The 13,734-nt window shown below is 43.6% G+C and overlaps 1 protein-coding gene across 1 annotated transcript in view; it reads left to right on the top strand.

Moving 5' to 3' along the window:
- SLC24A2 (solute carrier family 24 (sodium/potassium/calcium exchanger), member 2) overlaps positions 1 to 13,734 on the top strand; it is a 276,790-nt gene that overhangs the window by 239,348 nt on the left and 23,708 nt on the right. Inside the window, exon 8 of the mRNA XM_011930355.1 lies at positions 9,102 to 9,233. Coding sequence (XP_011785745.1) covers positions 9,102 to 9,233 — 132 coding nt within the window. The remainder of the gene's footprint in view (positions 1 to 9,101; positions 9,234 to 13,734) is intronic.

Raw genomic sequence — 13,734 nt, forward strand, 5'->3', positions numbered from 1 at the left:
AAAAAAAAAAAAGAAAAAAACTATTGATATCACTAAAGTCAATGAATGTTTGATAAATATTGGATAAGTGGACACATGGAGGTACAAAATTTTTGCATTTTCCACCTTCAAATCAAATAATTGAATTATAGAATCATATTGCTGGAAATGTTATAATTCACCTAGTCAAGCTTTTTTTCTCCTACATGTCTTTGAAGAAATTGTTTTCCTAAATATTTACTTTAAATAACTAACATTTGTTTGAGTGTTTGAGTGTTCACTATGTGCCAAACACTCTTCTAAGTGCTCTTCCTGGATTATCCTAGTTAATTTTATAACAACGATGTTATAAATTCCATTCTTTTACATTTAAGACAGCCTTGGGCTTGACTTCCTATTTAGTAGAAAACCATATGAAAAGTAGGTCTTTGTCTCTTGATCCCCCCTCCAACCATCCCTGCAATTAGGCAAGACACTCTCAAGATGTTTTCTCCTAAGGAGCCTCCCACACACTCACTGTAGGCACACAGCTTTTTACCAGTTTCCAAGGAAATCTAATTGGAAAAATAAAACGTGCCACCTTTGTCAGAGAGAGTATTTTTAATGCTTCAATAATGAAAGAGGAGGGAGGTAGGAGGAGAAGCAGATAGTTCCTTGTTTAAAGATGATGCTGTTTTTGTTGTGCATATTATTCTCACGGGGTTCTGTTGGCCTTTGAACACTGAATGTTGGAGTCTGAAAATAACCTATTTCCTATTTCAGTTCTTGCTAAAGTTAGCCCCAAGAAAGTTTATTGTTATAAAGGGCTTAATCCATCTTCTACAATGTCCCCCAGATATCCATTTTAGAAGTAGCCAGAGCAAGATTATCCACAGTTATGGGAAGCAGGGGTGACATCAGCAATGAAGTGCACATAAAATCACAAGCCCTCATTTTGGCCATAGCGCACTTGGTTGCCACCTCCTCCTACCTCAAACTGAGCTAAATCTCTATACTTTTTTCTTGGGTAGAGATGCTAAAGAACAAGTCTTTCTTCCTAACATATATTTGAGGTCCTGATATTCATTGATGACTTATTACCTGCACTTCATTTTTAAATTTGCACCTAGGAACTTGGAGATGTTACTCAGTAAGCTAAAGGAGAGAAGAGGGCATCTCAGTGGCCCCTACTCTCCACACACCCCCAGGTCTGTCCTTCATTTCACTTTCAATGCTGCTGTAGATGTTACATGACTCTGAGAAAAGGAAAATAATATAACATTCAGATGTTTCTTATCAGCTTTTTAAAGAAATATGAGGCCGGGAACAGTAGCTCACACCCATAATCCCAGCACTTTGGGAGGCCAAGGCAGGAGGATCACTTGAGTCAGCCTGGGCAACTAAGTGAGATCTTGTCTCTACAAAAAATAAACAAAAATTAGCCATGGTGGTACATACCTGTAGTCTCAGCTACTTGGGAGGCTAAAGTGGGAAGACTGCTTCAACCCAGGGAGATGGAGGCTGCAGTGAGCTGAGATCATGCCACTGCAATCTAGCACTCTAGTGTAGGTGACAGAGTGAGACCCTGTCTCAAAAAAAAAAGAAAAATTATGAGCCATTCAGACAATTAGAAATTAGATTTAGGCTCAAGAAAATAGAAAAAAAAAGTCAATTAAATGCTTCATTGCCGGGGTCTGACCCACAGACCCAGGCTGCACAACAGATGAATAACATACTCAGACACCGATATTCAGTGAAAGAGCAGCTAGGGGGCCAGGCCACTCACAGAGCTGTGGCAGCCACACACCTTGACTAGCTGGCCCTGCCAGCATTTTTTCAGCACAGATTTAATGACAAAGACTTTGAGTCAACACCACTACAGGGTAATTACACACAGATAATTAAAGGCCAAGTTTCTGGAGACATGAGTAAACAAACTATTCAGATAAACTCCCTTGTATTATTTTGTACCTACTTCTCGCCCTCTGTCCCAAGATAAGAGCCACCGCTTTCGGCTCATTCTTCCCCAAAGCTTTGCAAACCGCCCCCCGACCCACAGGCCTTCCAAGAAGGTTTGCTTCTCTTTCCTGTAATTTCCTCTTACAATTTTTCCCACCACCCTGACTGAACTGTTACACTTCATGTTTGCTATACCTAGATTTTAATAGATTAAATTTATTACAAAACAAAGCTGAGAAGCCTGGTATAACTGGATGTAAAAACCATTTGTATCTATTTTTAGGACTGAGGAAAGGAGGGAGTGTGGAATAGGGGAAGATCCTTAAGCTGCGAGTTAGGGGTTACTGAGGGTTGGCCTGGCGCTGCCACTTTTCTTCAACAGGTCACTCCATCTCAGGTTCCCTACCCATCAAATGAGGGGGCTGGTCTCAAGGACAAGACCTTTCCAATTCTGAAATTCTGGAGCTCCTTCTCTTGGGGCCTAAACTTCCTACTCTAAAGGACTGCAGACATCTATGATTGCAGCTTGTCTGTTGTGACCTATTATTGTCCATATGATTAATTGAGTAACAAGTTCTTGTATAGGAAGGTAACCCACATTAAAACATCCCAGGAGACAAATAAGCTGTGCCTTGCAATAAGATAGTGTTTAAAGGTCTGGCAGGCCCTAGAAGCAGCAAGATGCACTAATGTTTTTAAAGTCAGTGAATTATGTTTTTACATAAATACATAAGTGCTGATATTCTATTTTGAGCCAGCATCATGCCACACTGAAAGGGCTTCCCAATGATAAGAGGTGGCACTCCTAAGTGTTGAAGTGAGCCGGGAGAGAGATGTAAGAACTTCACTCCCAGCCTGAATCAAGCCTCAGCTGGGATTTAGGCAAATCTGTGTGATCCTCTGAGATTGCTCCTTGTGAACTGGTGTTGAGATGTTATTACCAGTCAATAAAACTGAACTTGAATTGGGCCTATTTTCAGATGCCTCCTGGATTTTCACTTTAATTCTCTGACAGGAGAGATTGTGTTAAAGCGAGTTCTCCTTCACTCTGGAATCTTGCTCAGTGCCCTTCACAGACAAAAAAAAAGTAAGAAACTGCGTTGCCTCCAAGAAATATTTTTCTGGCTTCTGAAGCAACCTCTGAACTTGTGAATCCAGCTCAGGTCCCTCCAGTGAAGACCTGATGTTTATTTGGGGGCAAACATCTATACCAAATTCAAGTAGAAAAAGTGTAAGATGCACATGCAAAGAAGCTGAATGGATTCTCATGATGCTATGAGAATCTGGACCGGCTACTGCTGTACCTCCATTTACCAGATAAAAATAAAGACAAGCTGATTTTACCCCTTCCAGTAGATGCTAACTGACCTCTGAAACTCTTCTCTTCTGTGCTCTGTAAGAGTTCTGATGGCCAAACCTCCAGATTTCAACCTCCAGTATTGATAAATGAGTCCTAGAAGGTGGTTATCCATTTGTTACCAGTTGTCACTTAGAATAACATTTATATTCTCTTTCTCAAGTCTTTTTTTTTTTCTTTGAGACAGAGTCTCTGTTGTCAGGCTAGAGTGCAGCAGCGAGATCTCAGTTCACTGCAACCTGTGCCTCCTGGGTTCAAGTGATTCTCCTGCCTCAGCCTCCTGAGTAGCTGGGATTGCAGGCACCTGTCATCACACCCAGCTAATTTTTGTATTTTTAGTAGAGATGGGGTTTCACCATGTTGACCAGGCTGGTCTCGAACTCCTGACCTCAAGTGATCCACCTGCCTTGGCCTCCCAAAGTGCTGGGATTACAGACCTGAGCCACCGAGCCCAGCTCTCAAGTCTTTTCAACCTAATACAGTTACACTAAAATTTCTATTACACCACTGAAGAATGTTACATTTCTTTAGTCCTGCCTCACCTTTTTTCACAAGATTCGAGGCTACTTACAAATATATGTCTAATGAAAAAGGATAAAATGAATGACTTTGAGAAAATACAGCTCAGGATGAGAAAGGACAGTAATAAGACATGGTGAGCACAGATCCAGCACTGTCATTGTTGGGTGCAGGTTACAAATTTGGTTCTGAACTCTCCAGTGAACAAAGCAAAGAAGGAATCTTATCAATTATATGACTCGCAGTACTTCTAAGATTTTTTAGTTTCTCAGAAGAGGTCCGACTTTTCTTAGTGCTGAGATGTGACAGCTGTTTCTCCCTTGAGTCCTCATAAAGAGAACACTAGATCAGTTAGGATAAACTTGCACTGTAAAAAACCAAAAACCCAAAACAACAATGGCTTGAATAAGATAAAAATTTTTTTGAGAGTGCTCTTTTTATTATCCTTGTGAGAAAGAACATATTGTGATGTGAAGTGGGTGCATGACTTGGGCAGACTTTCCTATAAACAGCAAGAAAACCCATGTTAAGTCCTGCATTTTGATACCTAGTCTAGTGTTAACATGTGGTCTCCTGACCTGCATTAATAAGGTATCTTATAGAGAGACCAGATTCCTGCTTCCTGTGTAATTCATAGAGCGATCCCAGGCTGCTCAGTAAACGAAGTCATAGCATGTGGGTGCCTTTGTCTCAGAAGCATTGCAATCAATCTTAAGTTTCAGACTGTCTCTCAAGTCAGTATAGGCAGTCCAGGGCTCGAATGGCCCTTGATGGGTGTCAGAAACTCAGAGCCTCGCATATTGTTCCTCCACCCCATGGCCCAAGATTTTCTTCTGCTGTGGGCAAAATGTCCCCTCCAGCCATCAGGAAGGAGGGCGGAAGGATACACCCCCACCCTTTAAAGACAGATCCAGGAAGTTGTGTGGCGGACACTTCTAATACATCCTTTGGCCAGAACTTAATCACATTGCCACACCTGGCCAAGAAGGCTGAAATTATTCCAGGTCTAGCTAAAAGCAAGCTTTCTATTTGTTAAAGCAAAAAGGCAGTACTGTCGTCCCTTGGTATCCATGGGGGATTGGTTCCAAGATCCCCAAGGATACCAAATTCCACGGATGCTCAAGCCCCTGATATAAAATGGGGTAGAATTTGCATGTAACAAATATATATCCTCCCATATCCTTTAAATCATCTCTAGATTGCTTAGAATGACTAATGCAATGTAAATGCTATGTAAATAGTTGTTACACTGTACTGCTTTTTTATTTATATCACTTTTTGTTGAAAGTTACTTTACCACAGTTCTGGAGGCTAGAAGTCCAAGCTCCAGCTGTTTGGCAGGGTTGGTTTCCTTGGAGGCCTCTCTCCTTTGCTGTCTGACACTGCCTTCTTGCTGTGTCCCCATCTTCATGTGGCCTTTCCTCTGTGCACAGGAACCCCTGGTGTCTCTCCAGGTGTCCTGATCTTCTCCTGTAAGGACACCAGGCAGATTCGATTAGGACCCACCCTAGTGGCCTTGTTTTAACTTAATTACCTCTTTGAAGATCCTATCTCCAAATAAGTCACATTCTGAGGTACTGATGGGGGGAGGGGGGTTGCAGCTTCAACATATGAATTTGGTTGGGGAAGAAGGAAGCGGGGCATGATTGGGGGGAACACAATTCAGTCCATAATAGGCAGAATAGATATAGGAAGACAAACAGTAGTCTCTTGCCACGTAACCTGCCAGCATCCCTGTAACTGGATAAATACTGCAGTAATTCTTTGGAATCTTCTGTTCTGTCTCACCTTTTAAATCCAAGACTCCTCAAAAGCACGAGTCCCAGAATTAAATGCAGTGCTTTGCACCTGTAGGTGCTCAGTGACTGTTTGCAGGTGTTGGTGGTGACTGCTCATGGAATCACAGCCTGAGCAGACACTGGAACTCAGGATTCCTGATTTTCTACCACCTACTCCGCCCAGCATGCTGCACTGACTCTTTTAAGTTCTGACAACCAACACACCACCACCCACCATGTGGGAACTTAAAGTCATATGTTTTTGTGTCAGATTTTTCATATCAAAGATTACAAGGCCCTAAAGCTTTACACAATTCTAAGGCTTCTACAGAGACCCCAGCAGATATCAAACTATTTTAAGCCCTTATATCAAAAGCCATTTGAATCCTTTCTGGACCATTTTGCTTTGTTTTGTTTTCTATGGACACTCTGCAGAAGTTTTAGGAGGTAAGGGTGAGTTGTCACAAGGTCAAAGCCAGCATATCACAACTCTAGGAAAAGTTGGAAGATCGCTGCCCTAACCTCAGTTGGCTCTCCCCTGGAGCATCCAGTTTGAACAAAGACAAAATGAGCCTCAAACTTGGAACAGTATTTTTTTCTTCCACTTCTCTAACCAGCTTGCAAGCTGCCTCCCATTGAGTCAGAGTGAGACTTTACTTGGCAAAGACAATTTCACCTAATGTATGCCAACAGCCTTGTTCCTGGGGTACCTCTCAAATCCACCCCAGGATTCTAGGCTCCTGTACTTCCCTGTAGCAGGACTTGGCCCCCAGGAGGCTGTGAAGTTTCCATGGAGGGCCCTGTTGGCACAGCCTGAGACATAGTCGCTTCTCCTAGTCCATTTCTGCTCTAGCAACAGCTACCTCCAATGCAGCTTTGGAAGCTGTACAATACAGCTAATTGTTTGCATTGGACAGTAGTGTGTTTAGAGCTTATACATCCAAACAGACTATTAGTTTCTGCTATTTGCTAGTGGCAATGCCTGCCTGGTGACTTTGGCAGATGGAGAAAGGAGCTAATCCGTAGGTTATAAGCAGAAGGGTTATTGATGAAATGTCACCATCTGTTGGTGTCATTAAAATGATATGAGTCATAAAGAGTTGCTTCTGTGTTTTATCAGAAAAAGGTTAGCTTGAAGTTGAGAGAGAAGTTGCTAGATTGTGGATGGTAGTGATGAAGAGAGCTGAGGGGAGGCATCAATCCCAGAACGGGGAGGAGCCTTAATGAACTCATCAGCTTGATGGGTCTTCAGGGAAGCTGACTGACCCTCTGCTTGAATAAAGTCATCTCTCATGTGAGATATGGTATTTATTAAGAATGATGCAACACCCCAAAGCTCCCATGCCTATTTCTGGGACATCTTCCAGGAGGTAAGGGGAAACTCATTCATTTGGGTTAAACAAGAAGGATCGTATCTGGGAGGGAACAGACAGGAAAAACATACCTGTCTCCTTAATCCACATTGGCCCCATGACACAAAGATTATTCACGTAGCTAGCTGACTCCTTGGGAGGCTGGTGAGCCCAATAGGGCATGATATTCTGTACACCTGCTATATCCACAAGGAAGAGACAGAGGTGGCATAGAAGAGGGACCAGACCCAGCACACCAAGCTTCCATCAAAGATTTCTTCCATTTCAGGATGGCAGAAAGCAATGGATGGAATAATATGTGAATTGCATAGCAAAGAAACAGGGAGTGTGAGGTGTGTATTTAATAAGGATCCAGGGCACCAAAATAAACTGTGCCAACTTCCTGATTCTGCCTTATTGTTATACCTAATCCCTTTAATTCCATCATGTTTGCTGTTTACAAATTCTTTTACCCACCGCCAAGGACATATACCGAAAGCAGAAGAACCTGTTGTTACCAACCTTTTTCAACATGGCTTGGCATCCCTTTTTAAAATTATTATTTCAAATTGTAACCCCTAGAGAGAGTTGAAGAGATTGTATAAACCACTACACATACTTTCGGCAGTACCTCAGGTTTGCTAGGTAAATAAACAAGACATAGCATTGCTGCGAGCCCGGCCTCAAGGCCAGCTGACCTGAGCCTGCCCCTCCTGCCACCTGTGTAGGGACACAGGTGCTGGAGGGGTGCGCTGTTACTGTTTGCAAAGTGTGTGGTGCTGGAAGCAAAAGCCCCAGGGGTGGGAGCTTTCTAAAGTTATTTATATGGTCTCACAAAGGAAGCATCAGTGGAAAAGTTCCTGTTGATATTTTTAGATCTGATGCGTGGTCCACTGCTGCACTTTCATTTTTAAACAAGCAGGGAAGGGAGTGATTGATGATGTCTACAGTGCTGTTTTGGAAGTGTTGAGGGCTCAGCTGACAGTCTAATAGTTACCCCCTGCTGGGCCCAGATCCTCCATCTCTTCCAGCCCTGACTTCAGAAGCTACTGACTTCAGTGGCTGACAAATAAAACGCTGGCCACTGGCTGCCAAGTCAGAGACTCTGAAGTTTTGTCCCTGGCTCCAACACCCTGTGCAGGTTCAATGTCTTGCTCAACTTCTACCTTCTGTTTCTGAGGACTGAGGCATATGTTTGCATAAGTTGTCTTTGGCTGCAAGTACAATGGCTTAAGACTTAACTGTGGTTAAGCAGGTGACCAACTGACAACCTGAGAAGGGTGTAGGGGTGAGAGGGAGAAACGAAGAGAGGTCAGTCAATGAGTACAAACTTACAGTTAGATAGAAGAAATCAGTTCTAATGTTCCTTAGGAGACTAGGGTGACCACAGCTAGAAACAACACACTGTATGTTTCAAAGCTAGAAGAGAGGGCTTGGAATGTTACCACACATAGAAATGATAAACACTCAAGGTGATGGAGGCCGCAGATACCCTGACTGGATCACTACACATTCAATGCATGTAAAAAATACATGTACCCCGTAAAAATGTAAAATATCAATGAAAGAAAAAAACAACTACACAAAAATCTATGCACTTAGTTATTCCAAGGCCAGTGGGAAGTTAATCTCTCTTAGTAGTATTACTGAATTGTTTCTGTGGTTACTTTCATTGGCCTGATGAAAATCAGTGTTCAGGAAAAAAAAAAAAAGAGAAAAAAATTTTAATTTTTATCAGTGTTCTCCTTCCCCAGGAGCCTGAAGCTTGTGGCTCTGTCTTCAAGGAAATGGAAAGATGGGGAGATGGTGGTCATCAAGTCTTTTCCTCCACAGAGAGTTTTTTATAAGAAGCTCGTGAATCGTACTTATAAGCCCACTCCAGTTGAATAATCAGTTGATGAACATGAGAAGCTGAAGAGCATTCAAGAGAGAAAAGAAAATTCTCACATGCTCATGGCTGGGCAATGTATTATTTGTTCCTAGGACTCAGACTGTGACAAATGAGGTTTTCTTACAAACCTCAAAAACACACATATGAAGCTACCGGAACGAGTCCAGAAAACTGATAAGACATGGAGTTTTCCCCTTGTTCTGTGCTCCTGCTGTTGTGCCTGTGTACATTTAATATTTTTGTTTGTTTGTTTAATTTTACCTCTTTTTCTGCCACAGACCACAGAGACAGCTGATGATGAGGAGGACCAGCCTCTCAGCCTTGCCTGGCCTTCTGAAACCCGCAAGCAAGTCACATTTCTGATTGTTTTCCCCATAGTGTTTCCTCTCTGGATTACCTTACCTGACGTTCGCAAACCTGTAAGTAAAGCATTTTTAAACTAGTTTCCTTGTGAAACGTATGGTACAAAGCAGGGTGCATAGTCTGCTTCAATTTGTGTTAAAAGGAAAAAGGAAATACACTTGTATCAAAATTTCACATGTACCCCAAAAATAGATACAACTATTATGTAACCAGAAAAATTTAAGTTTAAGGAAAAAGAGAAAGTGACATATAAGAAGATACAAATTTCTCTCAGCAGACACACAATCATACTGACTGTTCAAGTTATCAAATCTGCATAACAAACTACCCCAAAACTTAGTGGTGTGAAACAACCATCATTTTAGTCTGCCCTTGGATCCGGTCGATCAGGAATTTGAATAGGACACATTGTGGATGGCTTGTCTCTGCTCCATAATGTCTGTGGCCTGAAGTAGGAAGACTTGAAGGGTTACGTGTATCTCATCTTGGGGCTACAATCATCTGGAGGCTTCTTTGTCGTTTCTGGCACCTGGGCAGAAATTATTGAAAGACTAGTCTCAGCTGGGACTGTCTACTGGAATGCCTAAACATGGCCTCTTCATGTGACTTGGGTTTCCTCACAGCATGGTGGCCTCAGGATAGCAAAATGTTTTATGTAAGAAGTGAGTCAGGACTCCAAGGTGAGTGTTGCAGTGACAGAAGGCAGAAGCTGCATGGTCTATGATGATTCAGTCCCAGAAGTTACATAGATTCACTTCTGCTATGTCCTACTGACCAAAGCAGTCATAAGCGTGTCTTGATTAAAGGGGAAGGAGACAAAAAGTTTACACAGAATACATCAGTGTCATGTAGCATATCACTCTCCTGTTGGGAAGAGTGTCAAAGAATTTGCAACTATGTTTTAAAACCACCACAGTGATTGTCTCTGAGAAGGTGAGAAGGGCAACTGAAGGTCTGAGGCAGGAAGGTTACTCACATTTTCTTGAACATTCTTGTGACTATGAACATTATTAATTAATTCAAAAAATTTGAAGAGATGCATTTATGTAATATAAATGCCTACATGTCTGCTGTTCTCTCTCTTATGTTACTATCATTACTTTAATCGATTTTATCTACCATTATCATGTATTGGGTGCTCCGGACACAACATCAGCCAAGTACACTCTGAGTGTAGACCAAATCAAGAGTATACCCCCACCCACTGTTGTTGAAGTGAATTCTTGGGCCATTAGCCCCAGAGGTGAAAGAACTAATGAGAGAAGGAGAAACAGCTCTACTTACTATAGCACCACACACACAAACTCATTCAACAAAACTGTATACCTAATATGCATCAGATTCTGTACTAGATGTTCCTCATGAGAGTCTCATTTCTGCTTGGAACAGCGCACAGTATACTCAGAAATCCAGTCCATCCCAGGGCTGGCCCTTGCGGGAAGCAATGAGAGAAGCCCCAGCGGCTACCCTGCCCGCGCTTCAGGGACTGGCTCTCAAAGAGGGACTACACAGGGAGGAGAGCATTGTGGACAGCTCCACTTTCTTGTTCTGTGCATCAGCCAGGGCAGTTGTCATAACCCAGGTAACAACTGCCTTGATTGATTCCTGTTGGTTTGCCAGCAGTTGCCAGTCAGGAGGCTTTGATCTTCTCTAATACTTTCTTGATCTTTCAACTCAGATTGGCAAGAGGATGAACATTTTGCCCACCTTTATTCTAAAAGTCCTTCCCAACCCTGAGAGCCCAGGGCCTTGAGTTATTGGCCCACAGTAAACTATATTATGTAATTTCAGGAAACGTCTAGGGTAGCAATATGTATATTGCTGGCATAAACAGAAAGAAAGTTAGGCACAAAGAAATTAGCTAATTTATACCTGGTCATTTCCTAGAAGGTAGGGCTGAGATCCAGACCCAGGTCTATGTGACTACATGGCTTTGGCTTTGCTTCATATTTAGTGATGCCAGAAAGTAGAAAAAAAATCATTTAAAAAAAAAATCATTTCTAAGAGCACTTGGAATAGAATATTTTGCTAACTTTCAGCATAATTTATCATTAAGTCTTCAAGAGCACCTTCATTTGAAAAAGACAGAAGAAAAACCCCATCCCATTAGCTTGGCCCTTAAATAATGCAGCCTAGTGGAGAGCCATGTCTTATCAAGTAGAAAACAAGAAAGGACTTCTTGTAGGGACTCCTAACAGTATAGGTTTCCTGGTAAAGGATACATGACACAGGTGTGGCTCGCTTAAAGAAATATTTGTTTCTTTATTCAAGATACCATTGTACAGCATCTGCACTATGCAAAGGCCTGGCTTCCTGAAAACCCACAACCAAAAAGCTGAATGTGTTTGATTTTCTTGGCTCACACCACATTGACATTTCTAAGATATGCTTGCATTGTCTCTAGTCTCTCTCACTCAATCTCTCTCTCTCCCCACTCCTCTCCCCCTACCCCCACCCACCCCCCACCACCACATTGCTCTGCTGTTTGGTCCAATGCTTTTGTTTGGCCCTAGGGAGGAAAATCAGGGAGACAGATACAGTTTTCTAAATTCTCAAAAAGGGCTTCATGTGGTGTGGCCCCCAGCAGAGTGGGCAAATTGGTTGATGAGAGGATGTTTGCATACAACCATTGAGGCACTCAGGAAGATGTGCAGGAATGAGAGGAAGATGCCAGTAAGTCAAGGCCCTTGACTCTCAGGGGTGGGAAGAACTCAGAGAAAGGGCTGGCAAAGTGTTTATCCTCTTGGTAATCTGAGTTGAAAGGTCAAAGAAGCTGTTAAAGAAGATCAAAAGCTCCCAACTGGTAACTTTTGGAAAACCAACAAAAATCAATCAAGGCAGTCATTACCTGGGTCATGACAACTGCTCTGGCTGATGCCACAATCCCGAGAGGCGCAGAGCAAGAAAACAGAGCTGTCCCCAGTCCTCTCCTCCCTGTGCATTCCCCCTCTGAGAGCCAGCCCCTGCAGAATGAGCAGGGTAGCCAGCGGGGCTTTACCTCATTACCCCCCCCAAGTGCCAGCCCTGGAATGGACTGGATTTCTTTTCTTTTTCTGAGTATAATCTCTGTTGTTCCAAGCAGAAATAAGACTTCTATGAAGAACACTTTGGTTTTTTTCAACTGCCTTCTCAAATATTTATTGAGCACCTATTATGTGCCAAATACTGGGCCTTAGCCAGTGTTTAAGAGATACAAAGACAGGATTGCTGGCAAGATGGCCAAACAGGAACAGCTCCAGTATGCAGCTCCCAGTGAGATCGACACAGAAGGCAGGTGATTTCTGCATTTCCAACTAAGGTGGGACGTCACCTCACCTGGGAAGTGCAAGGGGTCAGGAAATTCTCTCCCCTACAAAAGGGAAGCTGTGGAGGGACTGTGCCATGAGGAACAGTGCACTCCGGCCCAGACACTGTGCTTTTCCCACAGTCTTTGCAACTCACAGACCAGAAGATTCCCTCCGGTGCCTATGTCACCAGGGCCCTGCGTTTCAAGCACAAAACTGGGCAGTCATTCAGGCAGACACTGAGCTAGCTGCAGGAGTGTTTTTTTTTCCATACCCCAGTGGTGCCTACACACCAGTGAGACAGAACCGTTCATTCTCCTGGAAAGAGGAATGAAGCCAGGGAGCCAAGTGGTCTGGCTCGATGGGTCCCACCCCCACGGAGCCCAGCAAGCTAAGATCCACTGATTTGAAATTCTTACTGCCAGCATAATAGTCTGAGGTCGACCTGGGACGGTTGAGCTTGGTGGGGAAGTGATGTCCACCATTGCTGAGGCTTGAGTAGGCAGTTTTACCAACACAGTGTAAACAAAGCCACTGGGAAGTTCAAACTGGGCAGAGCACACTGCAGCCCAGCAAGGCCTCTGTGGCCAGACTGCTTCTATAGATTCCTCCTCTCTGGGAAGGGCATCTCTGAAAAAAAGGCAGCAGCCCCAGTCAGGGACATATAGATAAAACCCCCATCTCCCTGGGACAGAGCACCTGGGGGAAGGGGTGCCTGTGGGCGCAGCTTCAGCAGACTTAAACGTCCCTGCCTGCTGGCTCTGAAGAGAGTGGCAGATCTCCTAGCTAGCACAGCATTCAAGCTCTGCTAAGGGTCAGACTTGCCTCCTCAAGTGGGTCCGTGACCCCCATGTATCCTGACTGGGAGACACCTCCCAGTAGGGGCCAACAGACACCTCATACAGGAGTGCTCTGGCTGGCATCTGGCAGGTGCCCCATGTGATGAAGTTTCCAGAGAAAAGAACAGGCAGCAATCTTTGCTGTTCTGCAGCCTCCACTGGTGATACCCAGGCAAACAGGGTCAGGAGTGGACCTCCAGCAAACTCCAGCAGACCTGCAGCAGAGGGGCCTGTTAGAAGGAAAACTGAGCCAGGCACGGTGACTCACACTTGTAATCCCAGCACTTTAGGAGGCCAAGGCAGGTGGATTACGAGGTCAAGAGATTGAGACCATCCTAGCTAACATGGTAAAACTCCGTCTCTACTAAAAATACAAAAAATTAGCCAGGCATGGTGGCGGGCACCTGTAGTCCCAGCGACTTGGGAGACTGAGG

Source organism: Colobus angolensis, unplaced genomic scaffold (genome assembly GCF_000951035.1).
Source record: "Colobus angolensis palliatus isolate OR3802 unplaced genomic scaffold, Cang.pa_1.0 Scaffold86, whole genome shotgun sequence".
NCBI classification, from domain to species: domain Eukaryota; kingdom Metazoa; phylum Chordata; class Mammalia; order Primates; family Cercopithecidae; genus Colobus; species Colobus angolensis.